The following is a 26,208-nucleotide window of genomic DNA, read 5'->3' on the forward strand; positions in this document are numbered from 1 at the left end:
TCATTAGTATAAATATGTAAATGAGGCTGCGTGCCTCAGATTTTAGCAGCCATTTAGATTTAACGATTGCAGGCCGATTTTCCCAGGGCTTGGAAAACCTGGCAACTGAAGGGAGGTGAGAACTGCCGGATCCAGCAGGTAAGTGCTTTTCCAGTTATTGCTTGTGGGCCGGGAGGAGCAGGAGTGCTTCCCCCGGCCCCCTACCGCGATCCACCGACATTGCTTCCCCGCCACCCCCCCCCACGATCTTCTGGCCAAACCCTGCTCTCCACGCAGCCCCCCCTCCTCTCCTGTCGCCTGCTGTGGACTTCTAACACGGGTCTTCCCACTCGACAGCTGGCCAGCTGCTCAATCTGGCTGACTGCCAGCCGGGAAACGGACAAAAAAAATTCTTACGAGATCCTGTCGCCAGAGGTCGCCCCCCGCTCCCTCCCCGTCTCTCCGTAAATATTGGGGCCTGTGCGTTTGCTGAGGGAAGTGAAGAGCTGTCTGTGAATTTTGCAGGAGCTGTTAACGGTTAAATAACTCAGCAGCCTGGCCTATGTATTGTCCAATCACACTTCTTACACTGGTGGTTGTTGTTGTTTTTGTACCTTCACGTTCTTCCCCCTGGAGAATAGTGTGAAGCAGTGGAAGGATTTGCAACCTGATTAAAGTCTGACAGGCTCTGACCTGAACGCTCCTTCCATGGCCATAAGTCACCTTTATACCAACCGATAGGGTGGTTAGTCCTATGCGGCAGGAGAGATTTATGGGTTCCCACAACCCATATACAGTGAGGTGGGGGGGCGGGGGGCGCCACCCACACCCACCAGACGCTAGTATCCCACTGGATATCAACCCAGAAATCAAAGCCGGAGCCGGGACTGTCTGGAGCAGGTTCAAAGTCTGCACCTTCTGATTCTGTGGCTGGAATGCCACCATTAAGCCAAATGCTTGCTTCTAGTATTCTACTGGGTGAGTTTGTGGTTCTGTTCCTACTGCCACACTGTGATGAGTTTCTTTGGGTCTTGGAGAAGTAAAAACTCATTTTGTTTATAAGCTATCAACCTGAATCCAATTCAGCTGCCAAAGATTTTTCTGAAGATGTATTACTTCAGATGGTTTCCATTTTTACTCGTAATTGCCTTGTTTCAATTCCAGTTACAAATCGTTGTTGCCGAAAAACATTCGCCTACAGATCCAGAATTACCACATTGTAACAAGGAAGCGGATCCGATACAGATTTTACAAGTTTATCCGGCAATTCAGCCAGTGCAATGCAAGCGCTCGAGATTTGAAGTTGAAATACCTGATTAACATGGAAACTCTTCAGCCTGCTTTTTGCTCTGAGTATTTTGAAGTGAAGGAGCCAGTGCGAGGGCCTTCTGGAGAAGATATTTTTACAACCATCATTGTAACTGGAAATGGAGGCATTCAGTGGATGAAGGGGAAATGTAAAGACCACGAGTTTCAGACCGATCAGGTAAAATCCGCAATGATTTAAATACTCCACATGCATTTGTTGTAGATTTTATAGGTAAGGCATCAGAAGGATTAGCATATGGCTATGTCTGTTAATGTACTTGTATAAAAATTCTATTTTAATCCAGCTTTCTTCACTTAATGTACTTACGTAATTGAAATGCCTCACTGAGCTCATGAAGGTTAACGTGGAAGCTGCCACCATTTATCATATACCATTGGCAGGAAATTCAGTTGGTAAACACCCAGTAATGTCCAGGTTCATAAGTGTGCTTAGAAAGTCAAGCAGCAGCAGAATGCATCTGTTTGGAATTGAATCTTGTTTTGTACAAACTTCTGTGTCTTTCATTTAAACTTGTATTTTCTTGTCATTCTTAAATCACTTTAAGAAATTGTTACTCTGGTTCATTGTGTTAAGAGATCTTTCCGCCCTGGTTGTAAACCTTCATTCTTTGGCTTAGCATTTTGATAGGATAGCTCTAAAGCCACATCTAAAATTTGTACTTTAATGTACGATGACGTTTCATTCATTTAATTTAAATGCAACGGGGCCATAATTTCATCCACCACAGCACACATTGTCCTTGTAAAGGAAGTGTCAATTTATTGATGTTTACAAAGCTTTAGCTTTCCATGTAGATGGAACAAAGCACGTTCACCAATCTAGGAAGTTGTTTGTTCAGTTAAACCAATCACTGAACAGGCTCCAGTGAAGTGGATGATCGAATGTATTACGTTGTTATTCCTGAGCTGGTCAAAAATGATCAGAGAAAATTAAATGTCTTTCTGCTTGGGCTACACCATAGGTCAAGATGCAAAGGATTTCTATTGATATTGCAAATTAGCTACATGGAATAATCTACATGTTTTTTGAAGTATTGTCTTGATGTGACTGCAAGCTTGTGTTCCAGATGTCCCTCAACAATAGAGATCCCTGCTTCCATTTTCTATATTGCAGTGAATTCATTTGTATATGTGGAGTTTGAATAATAAGGAAGTAATGTTAGATTAATTATTGTAACTCTGGTCTTCCTCATTCTCTGCATGTAAAAGCTAAACTATGTTCAAAGCACCCTCCCACCCCCTCACTCTTTTATCTGGTCTGGTACCCTTCGAGCTTTCTTTTGATGTGCGTGCTTAACTCAGTCATTGCATTAAATGGATCTCACTACTGCTGCCTTCTTTGAGAAGCAGTGAGGTATGCTTCCAGAGCCTGGCCTATATATTCTATAAGAATGGAAGAAGGTCACATGATCAATTAGGAACCAGACTATTGACGGAACAGAGTGTCCATGCTGTCTCACATTTGATGTATGACTTGAGAGCCTAGATGGTAAAGCCTCCAAGTGATCAATGTATCACATAAGAGTTGAGGATGTAGCTTGACCTTCATAGCCTTAGATTTAATGGAAGAAATGAGTTGTCTGGTTTTAATAGTGCCTCCGTTTGCTCTCACTATTTTAATGCTGCTTAGTCATTTCTAATACTTTGTCCCATTTCATTGGTTCCCAAAGCTGCTATCTCTGCAAGCATCAGGGCCAAATGGGAAATTGAAAACAAGCTTTAGCTTTACTTGACGTCTGTTCTTTTTACAGCTGTCAGGACAACCTTTCTTGGTATCATAACTGTTAGCACTTTGTTTATATAGTTCTGCGAATCTGACTGTTTCTGTGCTTAAAATTGTATGAATAAATCTTTTACAGGAAGATACTATCTGTCTCTATAATCTGTAATATATTAAACATCTTTGTAGTGTGCAAGGCCTGTCTGTGCCACTTGACTTCTTGTTGTCACACTTTTAATGTCAACTTTTTCCATTATAAACTCTTAGGTCCACATTTATACTCCTGATTGAACAAACCGGACAACGAGTTCCCATAATTCTCTCAATGTTTTTTTTGAGTTGCTGTTTTTTTCACCGTAGCTAAAATTTTTATTGTACAAAAGAAGAGTTGAAAAAATTCAAAAATTATATATTTCACAACAACATGATTAAACCTACAATAACAAAAACTTGTTTTTTATAGAAAAATATCCCAATTGGCTTCACATAGGCATATTAAGTCAAAAGTAGATGCCGAGCCAAAGGTGGAGTTATTAGAGGGGTGACCAAAAGCTCACTCATAAATGTGGGTTTAAAGGAAGATTTTAAACGAGGGAAGGAGGTAAAGAGGCAGAGGGGTCCAAGGAGGGAACTTCAGAGCGGGAGACCACGTAAGGCACAGTGGCCAATGGTGGGGACGCGCACAAGAGGCCATTCAGAGGAATAGAATGTTCTACGGGGTTGTAGAGCTGGAGAAGGTTACAGAGATAGCGAGGGGGAAACCATGAAGGGATTTAAACACGTGGATGAGAATTTTAAACTGGAAGCATTGGGGGACAAGGAGCAGTATAGGTCAGTAAGGACGGGGTGAAACATAAGCAGAAACTGCTGCAGGATAGGATACGGGCAATAGAGTTTTGAATGAGGTGAAGTTTACAAGGGGTGGAGGATGGGGGGGTGCTGGAGGGGGTTGGCCAGCAGAGCATTGGAATAGTTGAGTCTGGAGGTCACACAGCCATGGATGAGGGTTTCAGCCACAAATGGACTGAGACAAGGGCAGAGGTGGGTGATGTTGCAGAGATAGAAGTGGGTAGTCTTTGTGATGGAGAACAATTGGGGTTGGTAGCTCAAATTGGGGTTGACTAGAACTCCGAGACTGTGAACGGTCTGATTCAGCCTGAGACCAGGGAGGAGGATGGAATCAACGGTGAAGGTACAAAGTTTTTGGTGAGGGCCAAAGGCAATGGCTTTAGTCCTCCCAGTGTTTAACTGGAGGTAATTGCGGCTCATCTATGACTGGATATTGGACAAACAGTCTAACCGCAGAGAGGCAGTGGAGGGGTCGAGACAGGCAATAGAGAGGTAGACCTGGGTGTTGTCAGTGTACAGGTAGAAGCTGACCCCATGTCTTTGGATGATGTCGCCAAGGGAACCTGATAGGCGAGATTCAAACATAGAGTTGCAGGACAAATGGGCCCAGATTTTGGAGGCAACAACACGTTCAAGGACTTTGGAGAAGAAAGGGAGGTTAGAGATGGGGTGGAGGTTTGCAAGGTCAAAGGGGTCGAAGGTGGGGTTTTTTGAGAATGATGGTGGTTTTGACAGGAAGGCAGACAGCACCTGAGGAAAGGGAACAATTTGCAATATCAGCTAGCATGATGGCCATGATGGGAAGTTGGGTGGTTTTCAGTTTAGTGGGAATTGGTTCAAGGGAGCAGGAGGTGGGTCTCATTTTTAAGAAGAGCTCGGATGGGGCATGTCTGGAGGTAGGAGAGAAACAAGAGATAGACATGGGTTCAGGACTATGGTAGGGAGATTTGGCTTGGTAGGCAAGGGGAAATGGGGAAGCAGTAGAGGCAGATGAATGGATGGTCTCAATCTTAGTGAAAAGAAGTCCATGAGCTTCTCTTATTTGTTATTGAAAGTGAGAGTGGAGGGGGCGGGGAGGGGGTGGTGGTTTAAGGAGATGGTTGGTAGTGGAAAAAAGAAGCCGGGGGTTATCTTTGCTCTCTAGAGTGATCTTGGAATAGTGGGCAATTTTGGCAGAGGAAAGTGAGACCCATTAGCGCTTTATGTAGTCCAGCAAGAGCTGGTGGTCAGTGGCTAAATTTGTTTTGTGCCAGATATGCTTTTGGCCTTGAAAAAGCAAAGATGCGAGCCATACTAGAGTGATTGAATGGTATGGAAGAGAGTAAAGGTTTTACTGGGGACAAGGGTATCAAAAGTGGATGTGAGGAAGTCATTTAGCAGATCGCCAGCTGCAGAAGTTTCTGGAGAATGGCTAGGTGATTTGGAATTAGAAAGTGGTGCTGTAAGTGACTTGGGAAACAGTTTTTTTCAGGGACGGACACAGAAGGAAGTGATGTTGGAAAGGGGTCGGAGATGTGTGTGGTTAGGGATACAGGGTGGTGGTCAGCGATGCCTTTTCTGTGATTGAGACCATGGGAGTAGAGAGGCCACATGAGATGGTCAGGTTGAGGGCGTGCCATGAATTAGGGTAGGGGAATTTATGTGGAAAGAAGGGTCTGAGTGACTGAGAGAAAAAGAGGAGAGAGAATTAATGGGCTCAAGTTTCATGTAGTAGCCAAAATGCTCACGCAAATGGACACAGGAGGAATTCAGCTTACATAGGCATGGCAGAGATTGGAAGAGATATGCCCTGGTTGTATAGAGTGGACTTTTCCCTTTACCCAGATGCCTTGTATTGAATGAATCAAATTTATCCGTTGAATTTTCTTTTGTATCTTTCAATGCCTTCAATAAAGTTTTCACTTGAAGGCCTCAGCCTTTACCAGAATCCTGGGAGCAGAGTAGATATTTTTGCCCAGACTTTGTGACAATTTGAATTGTGCAGTCTCAGCATGTGCAGTGTATCCGAAACCCCAGTCTGCATGACGACTGTATTAATGCACTATTTTTCTTCAGATTGCTCAACTTTCTGTCCTGTAGCTATTCTTCAAATAATTCTGAAAAAGAGGGCAAATTCCAAAATCTTGACTGAGGTAAAATTTATATTGTTCTTTTCATAGAGGCTGTGTCACTGGGACAGAGTAAAAAATGACTAATTACAGACCAGTTGTTAGTTTTGTTTTATGTTATAGGAACTTCAGAAAATGTATTAAGCTGACAGTGAGGAGTAGGGGAATAGAAGGTGAGGGAATGTGTCTTTATTCAGACTAATGTTCCATTTTCAAGAAAAAGCAGCGGTTGAATTTTGAAGCCAATTAATTATCCACCTACATTTGCCGGCCATTATAAAAGGTCAATATAGTCCTCTTGCGAGAGGTGTTTTAATTTCCAACACCTATGAGATAGACCGAGAGAAAGATACAAATAGAGAGAGAGACAGATTGACAGTCTCTTTCCCCATTCTAATTTGATTTTTCATTGAAAGAATTTTAAAAGCAAGCAAAGCCTCTTTGATGGAAAGATAGGAAGTGAGGGTAGAAAGGAGAGAGGAAGAGAGAGAGAAGGGAGTAGAAAGGAATGGGATAGTCTGAGAGGCAGTTAGAGAGAGACGGGAGGAGGTAGAGTGAGCACCTGTGGTTGGCTTGAGAGAGAGAAGGCGATGTAATTACAATGTGGCATAGGAATTACATAAAAGGAGAGCGTTGAAAATAATGTGCTGTGCCACACAGCCGCCAACTATTTATTCCGTTTTTTGTTTTCAACATGAGATAAAATTGACATCATACAGAATTTGAAAGGAATTACTTGGATAGGCAGAGCTGTGCAACACTGATCGACTACAGCTTTCTGCACATGATTGTCCACACAGTGCGTTCTTGTGCTTTGTGGGGAGGAATGAAATGGAAAGGTGAGAAAGTCAGTTTTCCTCTACACATACTCTTGTACATTTCTGATAGGCTGACGTAGAATGGGATAAGCACAGGAACGGCACAGGTTGTCTTAAGGTCTTCTCAGCTGCGGCTGGCATGGGGTGCAGAGGGAGGCCAAGAGGAGTGTAATTGGTATAAACCTTAGAAGGAGACGCAGAACTTTCTCAACCAAGTCTGCAAAATCCAGGGCAAGTTAGTGTGCCTTTAGTTCCTGACAGTGTAATAAAGAAATCACTAGAACATAAAATGACTCTAGCTAATTCTAGTTAGGATAGGATGTAACTGGTATGTGAACAGCTGATGACGTTGGGTCTAGTTCAAGTATTCAGACACCCCTACTGTGCTATCCAGTCCTTTGAAATGTTGGTTTGTTTGAATACTGTATTTTCTGCTCTGGAACATAGGGTTGATTCCAGTCCATGCTGCTGGGATGCTAGGCTTTGTACTCTGCTAGCTGCAAACGTCATTAGAGGTCGTGCAAATAGAATAGATTGAGATTTGGCGGCTCTAAAGCCAAAGTTTTGCGCTGTTGCGAGTGGGTCATAATCATTGTACTAACTAGGCACACAAATGTAACGTGGGAAATGTAAATGTCATACCGGTCTAGTAAGAGTTGCTCTTTGGTGGTTAAAGTATATTGGAGCAGAGCTTTGGAGAATGCTTTATTCTGTATGTAACACATGCTATATCTAAGGCTGTACCTTTATCATGGGCCTCATGGAAGCACTGGGTGCTGTGATTTCCAATGTTTTTTTAAAAAAAGTCGGAAAGGTTGCTGGCAGCGCTGTGGTGGTTTCTCCCAATTGGCTGGGGTTTATGTTAATCATACCGATCTCCTCCCCTCAGCAGGACAAGTATCTAAAAGAAAAAAGAAAGAAACATAGAAAGTAGGAGCAGGAGTAGGCCATTCAGCCCTTCGAGCCTGCTCCGCCATTCAATATGATCATGGCTGATCCTCTATCTCAATACCATATTCCCGCTCTCTCCCCAAACCCCTTGATGCCTTTTGTGTCTAGAAATCTATCTAGCTCCTTCTTAAATATATTCAGTGACTTGGCCTCCACAGCCTTCTATGGTAGAGAATTCCACAGGTTCACCACCCTCTGAGTGAAGAAATTTCTCCTCATCTCAGTCATAAATGTCCTACCCCATATCCTGAGACTCTGGACCCCCCCCCAGCCAGGGGAAACATCCTCCCTGCGTCCAGTCTGTCTAGCCCTGTCAGAATTTTATATGTTTCAAAGAACTTGCATTTATATAGCGCCTTTCACAACCTCAAGATGTCCCAAAGTGCTTTACAGCCAATAAAATACTTTTGAAGTGTAGTCACTGTTTTAATATAGGGAAACGTGGCAGCCAATTTTCATACAGCAAAGTCCCACAAACAGCAATGACCAGATAATCTGTATTTTAAGTGATACTGGTTGAGTGATAAATATTGGCCAGGACACTGGGAGAACTCCCCTGCTCTTCAAATGGTACCAGGGGATCTTTTACATCCACCTGAGCGGACAGAAAGGAGTTTGGTTTAACGTCTCATCCGAAACACAGCACCTCTGACAGTGCAACACTCCTTCAGTACTGCACTGAAGTGTCGGCCTGGATTATGGGCTCAATTTTAAAACCGAGCCGAGAAGGGGACGGGGGGGTCAATTTGAGGTCAGGAAACCCATTAGTACGGGTTTCCCGGACGTCCTTACAATTTTGACACAAGGACGTCTTTTATTTTTTTTTTGTCGGTTTCCTGTCCGACTGACCAGCCTGATTGACAGGCTAGTCTCAGTCGGACGGGAGACCAGACAGGGAGAGAACGTCTTCAGGTATGTCTGCAGGTAAGTCTTTGTTTGTATGGATGGCGGGGGGGGGGAACACAGGGGGCCATGGGTGGGCACAGGGTCGCGAGTCATGGGGGATGGCATTACGGGCCAGTCACAGGTGGGGAGGGGCCGGGATCGGGAGTCATCGCAGGGGCCGGCGATCATTGAGGGGGAGAGTTGGAGGTTCAGGGTCGGGATCGGGGTCGGAGGATCGGGGCCGGAGGGGGAGGATCAGGGCCGGGATCCGTGGTTGGAGGGGGAGGATCAGGGTTGGGGTCGAGGGGCCACGATCGGGGATCGGGGGTCCGCGATCGGTGGTGGGGGGGTTTGGTGCAGGAAGGCTTGTTGGGCCTGGGGGAAGCACTCCTGCTCCTCCGGGCCCACAAGCTGTGCCTTTATCGGCAACTAACTGTTAGTCTCGGGCCGCCTTGGCGCCTTTCAAGAGGCGTAAAACAGAAGGCCCTGGAATACTGTCCCCCCGGGGTTGAAATCGGGAATTAGTGAAAGATGGAAGCCTGAAGTCTCCTTGAAAGGTTTTAAGGTCCGACCTGCTTCCTGGGAGCGGGTTGGTCGCCCGACCCTCAGTCCCGCCCCCGTGAAAACTGGAAATGGGCGGGTTGGGGGCGGGTCTAAAATGGTGGCAATTTTCAATGCCCCCCGCCCCCAACCCACCTTTTTTTTTAATTTGAAAATCGAGCCCTATGCCTCTGGAGTGGGTCTTGAACCCGGGCCCTTCTGACTTAGAGGCGAGAGAGCTAGCACTGAGTCATGGCTGACACTTTTCTTCGCCCAGCCATGTTTGTAGATACAACCGGGAGAAGTAGGCAGGCAAAAGTAAGAAAGGGGAAGAGCAAAATAAAAATAAAAGTTTAAAAAAAGTGAAGGAGCAGACAGAGAGAACCAGAAGCAAAGAGAGAGCAAAATCTTCCAGTAAAATGCACACTTTTTACAAAAATGTTGGTGGATGCATATTATACATGGATACTGAAATGAGAACTATAAGAGCCTCCGGAACAAATGAACCAACCTTTTTTAAACTTCTTGAAGTGTTACACATGAATTAAAGAATATAAGAGGAAATACAGGCAGATGATAGGAATGTGACTGTAAGGGTGAAATAATTGACGATATATAATACCAGTCAAATTCAGAACCACAATAGATTTGTTGAACGCAGTATGCAAGTTGATATTGTCTAAGATGTGGTCGGTATCCACGTAGTAACTATCGTCATCATTGCCATTATCATCACACCATTTTCTACCGGATCGGCTTAAAGTTTGTATCTCTTCCACAGGACATAATTTTCAGTGTCACTCGTGGCAGATTTGCAGCATTTCTTGAATCCCCGCATCACAATCTGTGGATCCAATGCTGCCACATATCCACCATCCACTGGACAGTATACTCCAGGGTTGCAGTTCACATATGACAGTCAGCAGTAAAGTTGTGGTGCTCCCACCACACTTCAGTGCAGTACTGAGTTTGTCAAAACTGTGGGTGTAATATTATACTTGAGGCTGTATGATAAAGTTATCATCAAACGTGTCTCAATTATTCATGAATTTACTCTGCTTTTCCTGGTTTTTGACATTTTATCCTAATTAGTCCATGATTTTCTCCAAAATTGACCGGAAAAAATGACAGCTCTGCTATGCCTGACCAGGAACTGCTAATGTTGACATTTGGTGCAAAAGTTAGAAAATGTTCCATTACTCATCGGGTCTGTTCCCAGTAGCATTTGTAGTCATCGGGTCCTCATCATATTCCTTCTATGCTAGGTTTGTGTAAATGTGCAAATTGGCATTGAGGGGAAAAAATGATTTTGCCTGCTGTTACAATTACAGCAGTATCATAAATACCTAAAAGTGAAACGATCTTGATTTCTTACCAAAGATTTCACTTTTAATTCACAAGATTATAAGTCGAGAATTTTTTTTTAGAATCTGAAGAGTTGTGTGCTTTCTAAGATGAATACAAGTGTCGTAGTTCTGCTGGTGCCAATTTGCAAGGAGTCTTCAGTTAATGGAACTGTAAATGTCCTTTTCGAAGCGAACATTTTGTCAGTGTTAGAATACGATTGACATTTTACTGTTGGAAAATCAGAGACTAGTTCAAGAAATAGAAAACTTTTCTTGGATCTGATTACATTACAGTGATCAAAATGTGTTTTTTTAAAAGACAAGAAAACAAACATAGTTAAATAGTAGAAGACAGAATGTCCAAAATGAGAAAAGACTATTTGTTCCATGATACCTGCTCCTTTCAATCACTTCCTCGCCTTTGTCTTCCGTCTGGACGTGCCCTGGAATTCCTTCTTGCCATCCGGTAGAGGCTGGGAGCCCCAGTGGAAGGCTCTCTATACGAGAGTCCTTCCCTGCACTATTGGGAGGGTGGAGAGTGTTGTACGGAGCAGTTCCATCAAACAGGTTTTTAAGCTATTTCAAGGACTCCCAACCGTCTCTAACTTTTGTGGCCTGGATGAGTCCGTGTTTCATATATATGATGAGCGTAAGAGGTTGCAGCCCCTGTTCAATTATTTGAAGGGGCTGCTCCTCAACTTTTGGCTCCACTTCAGTCCCACGCTCCTGATCTTCAGCTACCCGGTGGGGAGGGGGACAGGCAATTCGTAGGACCTTCTTGTGGGTCTGCTCCTGAGCCTGGACAAGGTTGCCATCTATAGTTCCAGAATGGGGAGGGGGCCGCTATGGCTGTCTGCCTCTCTTCCGTGATTTTGTCCGCGCCCGGGGGACCCTGGAGAGGGTGCACGCAGTGTCCGCTGGTACACTTGAGGCCTTCCGTGACCGGTGAGCACCGCAAGGACTGGAGTGTTTTGTGGACACCAGGACTAATATTATAATTTAGACATATAGAGTCATAGAGTTATACAGCACGGATAGAGGCCCTTCGGCCCATCGTGTCCGTGCCGGCCATCAGCCCTGTCTACTCTAATCCCATATTCCAGCAATAGAGTCATAGAGTTTAGGTTTCCCTTTGTTTCGTTCAAAGTTATTAAAGAAAAAGATCCAATAGACCGTGTATAAGTTGCATTGTTGTGGAATTACTGATTTGTTTAATCTGCTGAGGCAAGTGAATAACCACAGCTGCAGTGGCTTAAGGAAATATTCATGATAATTTACCCAACCCCAAAAATAACCTTGTAAAGCTCCAAGATTTCAACCTTAACATTGCAACCTTTGTCCAGCTTTGATATTCAAAAGGACTGAGACCATAGTGTTCTCTAGTTTGTTTTATTATCTGCATCTATATTTATCCTTGTGATTGCACTCTTAAACAGATATTCGTCTAGTTGCTATTTAAACAAATGTAAGGAGTTGCACAACACCAGGTTATAGTCCAACAGCTTTATTTGAAATCACAAGCTTTCGGAGCTTTGCTCCTTCATCAGGCGAAGGAGCAAAGCTCCGAAAGCTTGTGATTTCAAATAAAGCTGTTGGACAATAACCTGGTGTTGTGCAACTCCTTACATTTGTTCACCCCAGTCCATCACCGGCATCTCCACATCCTGTTTAAACAAGGGAGGTGATGTAAGTTTCATCACCATCCTTGTATCTCTTCTCCGAACCATTTTTAGTGCAACAATGTCCTTTTGTAGGTAGGGTTTCCAAAATTGTACCTAATATACTATATGTGGCATTACCAGCTTGTTATACCGGAGCAAAATACCATTTCACTGTGAGTTCACATATCCTCTCAGTGCTTTGTTAGTGTTGTTGATGTAAGCCTCGTGTTGACATGATACTTGGTTTTAAAATGTAATCTTTGCCTTTTGTGAATGGTCAATTATTGCTCCCAATCCTTTTTCCTTTTCCACCTTTGCCAAGGATATTTAAATAAGACTCATGTTTCATGTTACCTTACTGGATAATTTGAACACATCTTTAGTTTATGTAACCTAATGGTGAATCTAAATCAATAAATATTCGACAGCATGGTTTTCAAGTTGGTAGTTCTAAGCTAATCCCAGTGTTGTCCATTTTTCTGTTGTGTTTATAGGAAGCCAATATGATGTAGGTCCGTTTTAAAAACAACTTTATTTTTTAACCATATGATTTTCACCAAGTCTTGCTTAAAATTAGAGACTAAATATAAACAAATAAAAAAGATGTCTGTAAAACAGCAGCATGCTCTGTGCAGCTAAATCACCTACTTGATAGCGTAAACAAGTCATCAATAAATTGCATAAACTGAATCGCCGGCCGAGCTCCTGCAGAACCATGTGAAGTGTCCTTTGATACCTACTTCAGAGACGTGTCTGAAATTGCTTCAGGACTAAAATTCAACTGGTCAACTGTGTCCAATGCCTTGCATATCATGAACAAACGCTGTGTGTCTGTGTTCGTTGAGCATATGCAAACTTGTCTGTCCAATGTGTTCAGATTTGAACTCGGATTGATGTTGGTTAATGAATCCCTTGAATCACATATCGGATAAAGTGGCTTTATTTTCTTTAGCTCCAATTACATTAGATGTAGACGAGAATGCTCAGAAAGAACTGTATCTTTAAGTAGGCATATACAAGAAGTTTGAATATTAAATGGAAGGAATGACAAGTTATGCATTCCATCTAGTTTAGCCTGTCATTTACATCCATAGTCTAGGCCTGCACAGACCACCTCACTCCGACCTTATCTGTGTCTGTTGAATCAAAAATCTCCTAGCTTATTTCTTTAGAAGGTTTTTTTTTTGAATCTGTACATATTTTACTAGGCTATCCCATAAATCAGCAGCTTTTAGGCTGAAGTCGTTATCGGAGGCATGCCATGTTTATGAAAACTTGTTTGCCAAGCGTTTTAATGTTTGAGGAAGAAAAGTTGTGCATCATTTCCATCACAGTGTTAAATTCAAATGTGTACTCACACAGCAAAAGAGAAAAGGGTGAAACACTTCATGAAGATTGTATGTGTCCCTTTAAGCTGTGTGGTTTGTGGTTTTCTTATCTGATAATCATGTCCTCTAGTTTTCCTGCCCTGGTTCAGCACAAACAATTTCAACACTTCCACCCAAGTAGTCATGATGTTACAAACACAGATGATGTCCCTTGCAGTTTTCTGCTATCTTCCAATGCAATCTGATTTACATCCAGCTGAGGTTTTGTCCAGATGTGCATTTGCCAATTCAAGATCAGTTCCCACTAAGTACTTACTTCAAGTACACAATGATATTGCTTACCGAACAGTAAGAGTTTGAAAATGTGAAAAAACAAATTGCTGAAGGAAAAATACTCTAATTTGGACTTTCTGATATTCGATGATACTTGTTTGTATTTCACAGACCGACATGGGCTTTTTAGAACAAGTAATTACTTTGAACTAATAATGAAGTCTTTCCTAAGTAACTGTTGAAAGTTTATGCTTTGTTTGTTTATTTCAATAATGCATCTGTATAAAATGCATTGTCGACGAGTTTTGTTAGTCAGTCACAGGCATCTGGGGGGTAATTCTAACCCCCAAGAACGGGTGGGTTGGGGGCAGTTGGAAGATTAGATTACCAGTTTTTTGGAGTGGGACCGCATCCCGGCTCTAACGCGCTCACCTCCGGGTTTAACCCAGGCGCGTTAGCGTGCGCGCGCACAACACAAACCCGGACGTCCCGCCTCCACTTAAAGCCATTGGGCCAATATTTAAAGGGCTAATTCAGGTAGTTGAAACACTTTAGGTACTTAACTTTTTGTGCATTCTGCAACAGAAATAGATTTAACTACTCCTGAGCATGTCTCAAATGAAGCTCATTTGGCCCTTTAAACCTGTGCTTGGCATATCTCAATAAAAGGTGAGGTATTGTAGCTGGACACTCAGTTCTCTCAGACAATCGTTGGGAGTTCTTTGTGTTTAGACTGAGATTTCTTTGTTGAGACTGAGAATTCTTGTGTTCAGTCAGATTTACCTACGTTTTGGAGCCCCACAAACTGACAAGATCAGGATGGAGGACGTAATGGATATATTCCACAGTACATCTGAGGAGGAGACACGTCACCGTCCGCGGCAGGCATGTTGTGCAGTTCTGGTATCTGCAGTTGTACAAGACACAACAAGGACCCGGAGAAGAGCAGAGAGGGGACCAATGGAGGGGCCGAGGTCGCAGGAGGCACTACCCACGTGAGAGGGTCTACAGGCAGAGGCTGAGCTTCCTGGACCTCTCTGAGGAGCAGTGCCTACGAAGGCTGAGATTGAGTCGGCAGGTGATCGCAGACATCTGCAGCCTCCTTCAGGAAGGGCTGCTCCCGACTGTTCACCTGCACCTGTGCCGGGGCAAACTTGACTGTTGGGAGAGGAGGCAACATTTCGGGTACTGGTTGAGGAGGGGGCAACGAGTGAGATGTGGGGCTGCTTTGAGTGGAGTTCCTACTTCCATGTCTCCTTTCACCATCATCCCCTCTCCCGGGCAAGCACGTCGCTCCCACCATTCTGCTGAACAGCAGGCTGGTGAGGAGATGCTCCGCATTGTAAGGCCTCGGGTAAGGTATCTGTCAACCTCTTTAAGGTGACAGGCGTGTTGACATCCAGAGTCCGCGAGGCCGTTATCATGGCCTGCATGGAATCATTTGAGAGGCGTGCTTGAAGCTCATTGGAGGCTGCTACTCTCTCCATTGCGGACATTCCCGCAGTTACCTGCACCAACTAATGTAGGAGGTGGACTCCTGCATCTTCTCCGCTATTGTGGAGAGTGTACGTGGCATGTTTCCCAGTACCTCCCAAAGGTGCAGCTGTACCCCTCTCATTGTCATTCTCAACGATGGCCCCCTGGCTTCAGCACCTGTGTCCAGCCAAGCAGAGCTTGAAAAGGAGTGCGCCCCCCACCCAACGCGGACTCTCCACAGCTGCCCCTGCCACCAGTGTCTGCTCGTGCACACTTGTGAATTGTGAATCACCAAATAACAACCCAGCTAACTGTCTAACAGGACCCACCGAAGTGCCAGTTTCTGCGCTGTGTGTCCTGTGACGGTGTACCCTCAGAAAGAATGAGATCCTCTGAGGAATCGCTTTCTTCCATTTTGGCACTTTCCTCCTGAAGGCGTAAAGGCCCTGAAGACAACAGAATCCGCTATTAATTATTCATCGGAAAAGTGACAATCTTTCCAATGACCATTCCGAGGTCTGAAACAGTTCAATCATTGATAAAATCAGTTGATCGTGTGTGTGAAGGATATTAAAGTTGTGTCACCAGACATCAGCAGGTTGCCAGTCTCTTCATCTCCGATGGATAGGCATACAATGGTCAGACTTATCTCTATGGCCTCCTCCTCCTCCTCCGCATCTGTGAGCTGGACTATTTGTGGTGGGTCACCTCCAGTCCTCGTCTTCCTCCTTGCATATTGCACTCTCTTCTCCTACAAGGGGAAAAAGAATAGACCTGCGAGTGACTGAAGGTGACGTATGGAAGCATTGCTTTGGGTGAGGCTGACTATGAAACAGATGCATCAGAGGGTGACTATCAGACAGATGCATCACGTTGGATCAGGATTGGGATGAGTGGCAGTGGTGGTTGCAGAAATGGAGAGGTGAGGAAGTGCATAGAAAGTGAAGGAAGGTTGATGCTGAAACTTAAGTGGGTGTGAGGAGTGATGTGATGGAGTAGGAGTACCAGCACAGAGTGAGGTGGGGAGGGTGGGGTTATTGTGCACCACAGGATGTGGGTGAATCAGCAAATATACTCACTTTTCCTGACCTGGTCAGGTCATTAAACCACTTCCTGCACTGTGATCCTGCTGCTCACCTCTTCTGCCTCCTCCAGCCATGCCGCCTTTGTGGCAGAACCAGGTTTCTTCCTCCGATCACTTGGGTAGATGACCTCCCTCCTGGTTCTCATTGCACCCAGCAGTACTTCAAGTGAAGCATCTGTGAACCTGGGTGCTGCCCTTGCTCTCTTTGGATCCATGGCTTCACTTTCTCCTTCCTCCACCAAAATCCATTCTTGCATTGTGCCTTTAAATAGCGGGTGTGCAGTACGCCCGCTGCGCAGCTTGGAGACACGAAACCCGGAAGTAAAAATAATTGCCTTCCAATTAGTTGTGATCGCAGATTACGACATGCTCACTTTACTTCCGGGTTTCCCACGCAATTATCTACCCACCCGGCTCCAGGTAAAAATCATGCCCCTGGTGTTCTGGCCAGGGAACTACCCACTCAGATAAATTATCCAGTGCCTCCCAACTCCAGCTTGCTGCCATTAAACAATATCGTCGGTTAATTCATGATATCAAAATCAAATTGGACCAACCTCCGTGACTCCTTTGAGGAAGTGAAATTTAAGTGGACTGTGGTAAGCCAAGTGACATGTTGTACGTCGCATTTGACAAAGTTCCAACAAAAGACTATTAGTTAAACTGAAAGCAGTGAGGATTCAGGTTAAATCTTGGGTATGGATAAGAAATTGGCTGAAGGGTGTAGAAAAGAATGGATACTTGTTAGAGGAGTTATATTGGGGGGAGGGGGTGGGCGGTACGGGTGAGTACTGAATGGGGTGTCCCAGGAATCAGTGTTGGGATCACTGCTGTTTCGAATTTACATCAACGACTTGGATTCAGAAACCCAATTTGCCGACGATACCAAACCAGAAGGGTAGCGGAATCGGAGAGGCAGCTCAGAAATTAGAAGATTAGTTGGACAAAATTTGTAAGTTTGCAGAGAAATGACAGGTGAAATTTAAGACTGACGTGTAAAATGCTGCACATTGGAAGTAAAGATAGGCAACCTCAAAAATCCATGAATTTGAGTTGTAAAAGCTAAGAATGAAGTTGAAAATGAGGCGTCTTAGACTCGATGCTCAACATGTCAAACCAATGCAAAGCAACAATCAATAAAGTCAATAGAATTTTGAGCTACATAGCCAAAACAGTAGACCAGAAGTTGGTGAGGGATCACGATCAAACTGTATAGTGCTCAGATTGATACTGCACCTTAAGCATTGAAACACGAGAGAACCTATTGTTTTGCATATTTGAACGAAACCTCGGCTGGGTGTAAATCATTATGCACTGGAGAAAAACATACAATAGAAAGCATCCAGATCTGTAGTAATATGAAGAGAAACAGTGTGGTGGAAGTGTAGAAATTGTTTGTGCTTAACTAAGTTCCTGGTTCCAACACACAAACCATTTTGAATTTCAGTACTGGTCACACGTCAATATGACGGATCTCCATCAAAAACTACATTTTGACTGACTAAATGAGAATGTGGCACTTTTTTCAGTATTTTCTGGGTAATATTTGTAATGCCTCTCTCCTTCCCAGTTTTCCCACCCAATAAAGATTTTACTCTCTTGAGGGATAGCAAACTGATTTAGACTTATGGTTTAGTTTTGTGAAAACATAAAGCCAACTCACTGTTGTTAAGTTGCTAACTCATTATTCCAGTGTCTCCTATTTAATAAATATTTCAATTTCAATTGTGAGCTCTGCGGAAGCTTGATTAGAACTGCTGTATTGAGTGAGATGATGTTTTCCCAGAGCAGCACCATATTAGAAAAGAAAGGCATGACTTCCAACCAGCCTGATGGCCCTTGCAGAAGCACCTGACCAAGAAACCATGGTTCTGGCAAGGAAATTAGCATTCCCCACTTACGGTGAAGTTTCAGCCCCTACTATTTGCTATGGGGGCAGTCCCTATTTCTTTCGTCACGGGAGCGACTTTGGATGGGAGGAGACCCTACTGAAGGGTCTCCATGCCAGGAATAGTTTGATGTTTTCACTAAAACAACAAAGACATTTGTAGGGTATCTATTATTATCTTCCATAAAAAAGGGGGAGTACTTTGAACAAGAAGTATTCCCACAGACTTGCCTTCCTCTTTGAGCATAGTATCAGCAGGAGCCACAGAATGTATTGTGTGTCTAGCTTCTTGTTTTAATGATCAAATTAAACCAGTGTATTACATGCAGCCAGAGCTAAAATGAAACTTACTGCTAATTTACTTATTACTTATCGTGGCAATAATATATTTACTGTCCTACTTCATTCTCTTTGTAAAAGTCCATTGTTGCTATTTAAACATCTTTTCTGTTGCTATTCAGTAAATAACAATTTCCTTATAATCTAGCACCTTCAATGTGAAAAATGGCCCAGGGTGTTTTACTGAAAAGGAAATGGAAAAATGGATGCCAAGCCAGGAAAAAGAGAAATTAAGAGGGGTGACCAAAAATCTGGTCGAACTGACGGGTCTTGAGAAAGTTTTAAAAGGAAGAGAGGCGGAGAGTTTTAGGCAGGGAATTCCTGAGAGTAGGATTCGGGCGGCTGGAAGGCTCTGCCACTTATGGTGTGACAACGGAAAGGATCATTGCTTGCAGGAGAGACTGGAAACAGAGGAAGAAAATATTTGGGGGGGAAGGATATGGAGATGAAGGTGGTTGCAGAATTTGAGTGGGACAAGGCCAGGAAGGGTTTTAAAGATGAGGATGAGAATTTTAAAAGTGAAGATTTTAAATAACATACACATACAGGTTAGGAAAAATGAAACACTGACATTTTGGTGACATTTTAACTTTTACCAGATAACTACTGTAGCTCATGAGACAGTGACTGACTTCTATTTTGATTACCACTTAAATAAATAGAACATAATGAAAAATGCGCAAACAAGTTGGGACTAATGTGCATAGTGCAGTTATGCATTGATTTAATCGATTGAGTCATCCTGCTTGCTAGATCCCGATACCCTGCCTGAACTTGGCCTGTACTGGGACTTGAGCCAACAATCATCGAGTTGATGCATGAATCCTCTGCCACCTACACGACAGCGCCTGGTAGTGAACATAACTTGTTGCTCAGCACTTAAGTTTCCCTGACATCTTGCAGAAAGTATGACAGTTAGGTTCACTCAGGAATGACATTTAGTGAATGTGTAATGTCTGAGTAATTAAATGGAGATGAGTACGGATAGTGTGACACAAGTGCAATCATTTGTCCTAGAGAAAGTTGGATTTTCCATACAAAACCCCCTCTTAAAAACACGCTGGCAAATTTTGATTGACTAATCTTAAAACACGTTCTCTATTTTTTTTAAATATAAATTGTTTTGGTTTCTTTCCTTTTGATATTTTTAAGCTCTATATCTTGGCATCTCAGCCTCTGCCAGTGTTATTCCGTAACTGACTACTAGGGATATGAGACAAAAATCAAAGTTGACTTGTTCCTTCCTATCTATGGGGGGACCGCTTGGCCTCCTTTTGGCACCAGTTCCTGGTGTATGCTAACATCAAGGGCTCACTTATATGGAGAGTTGCTGCTCTGAACTTGCATCCTTCAGCAATTCCAAGTGAGGAGTGCAGGAGGAAAGAAAATGATTGACCCCTGAAACCCTGCTGCCCTTCTCCTAACTCGCACAGAATCTCGTTTACCCATTATCCCTGTGCTCGCTGACCTACATTGTCTCCTGGTCCGGCAGTGCCTCAATTTGAAAATTCTCATCTTTGTTTTCAAATCCCACCATGGCTTCGCCTCTCCCTATCTCTGTAACTTCCTACGGCCCTACAACCCTCCGCGATCTCTGCGCTCCTCCATTTCTGGCCTCTTGCGCATCCCCAATTTTAATCGCTCCATCATTGGCAGCTGTGCCTTCAGCTGCCTGGGTCCTAAGCTCTGGAATTCCCTCCCTTGTGGTTGGGTCCCATGGACAGACTTTATTCCTGTGGTATCATGGCTGTACTGCTAATACTATTTAGTATTCAACCTTATTGTAATTCCCTATATAAGTGACTTCACAAGATTGCTCCAGCATGTTGCTGTGGAGGAGATAGGAAATGCTAATTTTCAATATATTCAGTGCTAAGGGTGTGATGAGTGGAATTCTTTGTATCTTGCTCTTTTTCCCCATCTCTCTTGGACTGCACTCAAGTGTGCATTCTTCATGTGTAAATCTAGACCATGAATGCTTGTAAGCTGTTCTAATACGGGCTGCATCGCAACTGAGCCCAACCCAGTCTTCACCTAATGTCCAGACGTGCACACACACTTGTTTCCACAAGTCTCACTGGATAGCAATCAGGAGCAGGAAACCTGGATGATTTCCCCCCTCTCTAGGCCAGGGATGTGGTAGCACTCTCACCATCACCCCAGTTGAGATCAGCTAAGTCAACACAGATCAGGTATGAAACCTAGAGCCTTCCTGGCCAATGTGGCCCAATAAGACACTGATACATTTCCTCACTGAACCATCAGTGGTGAAATGAAGAGAATTTTTAAGGTAGTGCCTGGACCTCAGAGCACTGTTGTCACCAAAAGCATTTGAGGCAGTTTTCAAATGGCACTACACTGTTGATCTTATCCTTAAACTATAAAGTAACTTACCCAGAAGGATCTTAATTGCATTTGGACAAGTGAGGAGAGCCGAGGAAACCAAATGATTGACCCCCTCAAACTCTGCTGCCTGTATCCTAACGCGCACTGCGTCCCGTTTACCCATCATCCCTGCGCCCGCTGACCTACACCGGTTCCCAGTCCGGCAACACCTCGATTTTAAAATTCTAATCCTTGCTTTCAAATCCCACCATGATCCCTATCTCTGTCACCCTCCAGCCCTACAACCCGCCGAGATCTCTGCGGCCCTCCAATTCTGGCCTCTTGCACATCCCCAATTTTAATCACTCCACCATTGGCGGCCGTGCCTTCAGCTACCTGGGCCGTAAGCTCTGGAATTCACTCCTTAAACCTCTCCGTCTCGCCACCTCTCTCTCCTCCTCCAAGATGCTCCTTAAAACTCATTGACCAAGCTTTTGTCCTAATATCTCCTTATGTGGCTCGGTGTCAAATTTTGTCTGATAATGCTCCTGTGAAGCGCATTGGGACGTTTTACTACGTTAAAAGTGCTATATAAATGCAAATTGTTGTTGTTATTTAAGGGTTCCTGTGATATGGTATGGCCAAGGTACTAAATGAGTACTTTGCATCTGTCTTTACCAAGGAAGAAAATGCTGCCAAAGTCTCAATGAAGGAAGATGTAGTTGAGATACTGGATGGGCTAAAAATTGATAAAGAGGGGGTACTAGAAAGGCTAGCTGTACTTAAAGTAGATAAGTCACCTGGTCTGGATAGGATGCATCCTAGCTTGCTGAGGAAAGTAAGGGTGGAAATTGTGGAGGTATTGGCCATAATCTTTCAATCATCCTTAGATACGGGGTGGTGCCAGAGGACTGGAGAATTGCAAATGTTACATCCTTATTCAAAAAAAGGGTGTAAGGATAAACCCAGCAACTACAGGACGGTCAGTTTAACCTCGGTGGTGGGGAAACTTTTAGAAACGATAATTCGGGACAGAATTAACTTGGACAAGTGTGGATTGATTAGGGAAAGCCAGCATGGATTTGTTAAAGGCGAATCATGTTTAACGAACTTGATAGAGTTTTTTGATGAGGTAACAGAGAGTAGATGAGGGCAATGCAGTTGATGTGGTGTATATGGACTTTCAAAAGCCGTTTGATAAAGTGCCGCATAATAGGCTTGTCATCAAGATTGAAGCCTATGGAATAAAACGGGCAGTAGCAACATGGATACAAAATTGGCTAAGTAATAGAAAGCAGAGAGGAGTAGTAGTGAACGGCTAATTTTCGGACTGGAGGGGGGTGTACAGTGGTGTTCCCCAGGGGTAGGTACTTGGACCACTGCTTTTCTTGATATATATTAAGGACTTGGACTTGGGTGTACAGGGCACAATTTCCAAATTTGCGGATGACTCAAAACTTGGAAGTGTAGTGAACAGTGAGGAGGATAGCGATAGACTTCAAGAGGATATCGATAAGCTGGTGGAATGGGCGGGCACGTGGCAGATGAAATTTAATGCAGAAAATGCAAAGTGATACATTGCGGTTGAAAGAATGAGAGGCAATATAAACTAGAGGGCACAATTCTAAAAGGGGTACAGGAACAGAGAGATCTAGGGGTACATGTACACAAATCGTTGAAGATGGCAGGGCAGGTTGAGAAAGCAGCTAAAAAAGCATATGGGATCCTGAGCTTTATAAATAGAGGCATAGAGTACAAAAGCAAGAAAGCCTTGATGAACCCTTATAAAACATTGGTTCGGCCACAACTGCAATATTGTGTCCAGTTCTGGGCACTGCCCTTCAGGAAAGATGTGAAGGTCTTAGAGAGGGTGCAGAAGAGATTTACTGGAATGATTCCAGGGATGAGGGACTTTAGTTACGTGGATAGACCGGAGAAGCTGGGGTTGTTCTCCTTGGAACAGAAAAGATTGAGAGGAGATTTGATAGAGGTATTCAAAATCATGAAGGGTCTAGACAGAGTAGATAGAGAGAAACTGTTCCCATTGGCGGAAGGATCAAGAACCAGAGGACATAGATTTAGGGTGATTGGCAAAAAAACCAAAGGTGACATGAGACAAAACTTTTTCACACAGTGAGTGGTTAGGATCTGGAATGCACTGCCAGTGTGTGTAGTGGAGGCAGATTCAATCATGGCTTTCAAAAGGGAACTGGATAAGTACTTGAAAGGAAACAATTTACAGGGCTATGGGGATAGGGCGCAGGAGTGGGACTAGCTGGATTGCTCGTGCACAGAGCCGGCACGGACTCAATGGGCCGAATGGCCTCCTTCCATGCTGTAACCTTTCTATGATTCTATTTGAACAGTACCATGGTGGAGCACATTGTAGTATCGGCATGCTGTGACACAAACCAGTGGAGCTATGCTGAGGTTAGATGCCATTGAGTAGAGTCCCAGACTTCCCAATAGGCGGGAGAGAGTTATTTTCTGGCTATAACTGCAAATCTCCCAGTGGCTGGTTCGAGCAGCCCTAGTAGAAACCTGGGGTTCTTATCTACTGGACTGCAGGTCATGCTCTTCATAGTTAGACAAGGAGGGAGTAAAATAGGCATCTTACCCTCACAAGCAAAACTTCCTCTAATACTCCCCTACCCAGTTTACTGGCATAATTGACTTTTAGCACTGAAATGCAGTAAGTTGCTTCCTATATCGGTGTTAACATCAGTGCAGATTGTTTAAGAAAAATTGTATTTGCTCATTGGGGAAGAATGTTTTTTACGATATGAGCACATAGATTTGCTGGTAATAGTTGTATTGTGTTGTACATAAATTAAGTGACTACATTCCCTTTGATCATTAGTTGCCTCAACAGAGTAACAAAATTGCTAACTGCTGCGTAGATTCACTAAAGGCCACACGTTTCTCCCGTAAAGTAAATGGCCATATCTGGTTCTCTTTTGAGAATGAGCTACTAAATTATTAAGAGATTTTTGTTAAGCGATTGTGAATCGTTAATGAAGCTGACGGAGGAGCAATAGGGTTAAGGTCAGCTGAGATTACTCGTTGGCAGAGTTGCACAGGATCTAAGAGGAAGCCAAACAATCTGAAGAAGTGGAAAGGGAGAAATGCGGATCTGGTTATTGGACCAGAAAAACCTTTTAATGTCACGTTCGTTCTGCACAAGAATGAAATGCAAGAAAGCTAGTTGATTTGTAGCTGACTTGCTGTGACATACTGTAATCATGATGTTTTTGTCTGTTGGCAGGATCTACAGCCATATTGCGATTTCCCTGAAATCATCAATGTCAGCATCAAGCAAGCAAACAAGGAAAGCTCCTCAGAAGGCAGAATTGTCACCATCAACAGGCAGGACTACAAGACTTTGGTAAGGGTGGTGTACTACAATGTATAATATTTACACCTGCACCTTTAAAGAGGGAAATTCACTGGTTGGAGCATGGACCAGGTAATCCTACTGATAAAGGCTGAAAACTACTTATACTAAATAGACAAACTCTTCACTGGATTATTGGCAAAGAGCCGTTTAGCAGTTCTGGTCAGACTTACTGGTCAATTGTCTAAGCCTCAGTTAAAGATAGTAAAAAGTAAGATAAGGCTAAGTGGCTGACCGGGTAAAATGCTTGCTTTGTATTTAACTTCATTGGAAAACAGAAGCTGAAGCTTAAATTTGAATGATGGTGGTTTCTCACATAAAATGATGTAATCACAAATTGTAGCCAGTGAGACGAAGTCTTCAGAATCCCTGCCATCACTGCAAATTAAAATCCACAAAGAATAGACTGAGACTTGGATGTGTGACTATCAGTTTTGTGCACTAGTACCTTACACAGACCAGATTTAAACTGATGTCCAGCTAATATAAGTTCTGCAGCATTCACTATGATAAAAGATTTTGCTGCTTCGCTCCTTTCATTTCAGAATATATATTTACAAAATTCTGCTGACTGTCTAAAGGGTGACTGCACTCATCAGTCCCTTTACAACAACAACAGCTTGCATTTATATAGCGCCTTTAACATAGTTAAATGTCCCAAGGTGCTTCACAGGAGCGATTATCAAACAAAATTTGACTCTGAGCCACGTATGGAGATATTAGGACAGACATGGTCAAAGAGGTAGGGTTTAAGGAGCGTCTTAAAGGAGGAGAGAGAGGTGGAGAGTCTGAGAGGTTTAGGGAGGGAATTCCAGATCTTGGGGCTTAGGCAGCTGAAGGCACGGCTGCCAATGGTTGACCAATTAAAATTGGGGATGCACAAGAGACCAGAATTGGAGTTTAATAAGAATTCTGATTGATGCATTTTGGCTTTTTGTGTCAGTGAATTCGATCTTTAGGCTTTTAATTGTCTCTCATTCTATAAAATAAAAGCAATTCCTCAGCAATACCCCGATAGAGACTGGTTAAAAAGAGGAAGATGACTCCCAATCAGTCTGAAAACAGTACTAAAAGGTAGGCAATCTGTTAATATTGTAGCTAGTCTGCTTGCTTTTGTTTTTACAAGGGAAGGTTAAGAAAGTTGGCTTGTTTCCCTTGGCAAATAAGTGCATTTGAGATGATGTCATTGAAGTTTTCAAGATTACAAAGAGAATTGACCGAGCTGATGCAAGCAAATTGTTCACTATGCCAAATGGCTCAAATACCAATAGGCACAAATGAATAATTAGAAATCTCAGTATAAGAAGGGAAGTGAGATGGAACTTTTTCACCCAAAGGATAATAGAATTGGGTTCAGTTCTAAAGAAATAATTGGGTTTGAGAGACTCTTAGTATGAGAAGAGGTTGAGGGACACGTTGAGAAGATGGGTAAGTGGAATTGATCTATCAAAAAAAAGGGCTACATTTATTGGGAATAATTCTAAAAGTTGCCAACTAAGATCTGCAGAGAAAAACAAAATACATGGGACACACCCAGGGTAATCAATTAACATTCAAAGTACTTGCTGTAAGATCCCGTCCATAAATTGTACCCTGAACAAATTTTGATTACCTACGGATGCAAAAATGTGACTTGTGAATGAATGCAAATAATGATTTGCTACTCAGTGTTAGTGATTTTTAAAGCAAAGCAACACAAATTTACTGCCTTGTTTGATTATAATTCCTTGTAACTGGTTAAGTGGAATATGTGCACCATGGTAATGTTGAAGTAATCCAGGTTCATGCTGAAACTCCTTGTGAGTAGAACAGACCCCTTTCTGTGTTGAGGCTTTCATTGCCATGTATGTAGTGCTACAGACTGAACTACCATTTCAGAGTAAAATGGGTACTGTGCAAAGACTGAACGCATATG

At 43.3% G+C, this 26,208-nt stretch overlaps 1 protein-coding gene across 3 annotated transcripts in view; it reads left to right on the forward strand.

The window, feature by feature from the left end:
• LOC137321274 (tyrosine-protein kinase JAK2-like) overlaps nt 1-26,208 on the forward strand; it is a 297,277-nt gene that overhangs the window by 200,480 nt on the left and 70,589 nt on the right. For all 3 annotated transcript variants that reach the window (XM_067983625.1, XM_067983623.1, XM_067983626.1), the window contains 2 exons: nt 1,144-1,465; nt 24,165-24,284. In XM_067983625.1, coding sequence (XP_067839726.1) covers nt 1,144-1,465; nt 24,165-24,284 — 442 coding nt within the window. The remainder of the gene's footprint in view (nt 1-1,143; nt 1,466-24,164; nt 24,285-26,208) is intronic.

This window comes from Heptranchias perlo, chromosome 4 (genome assembly GCF_035084215.1).
Source record: "Heptranchias perlo isolate sHepPer1 chromosome 4, sHepPer1.hap1, whole genome shotgun sequence".
Classification (NCBI taxonomy): Eukaryota; Metazoa; Chordata; class Chondrichthyes; order Hexanchiformes; family Hexanchidae; genus Heptranchias; species Heptranchias perlo.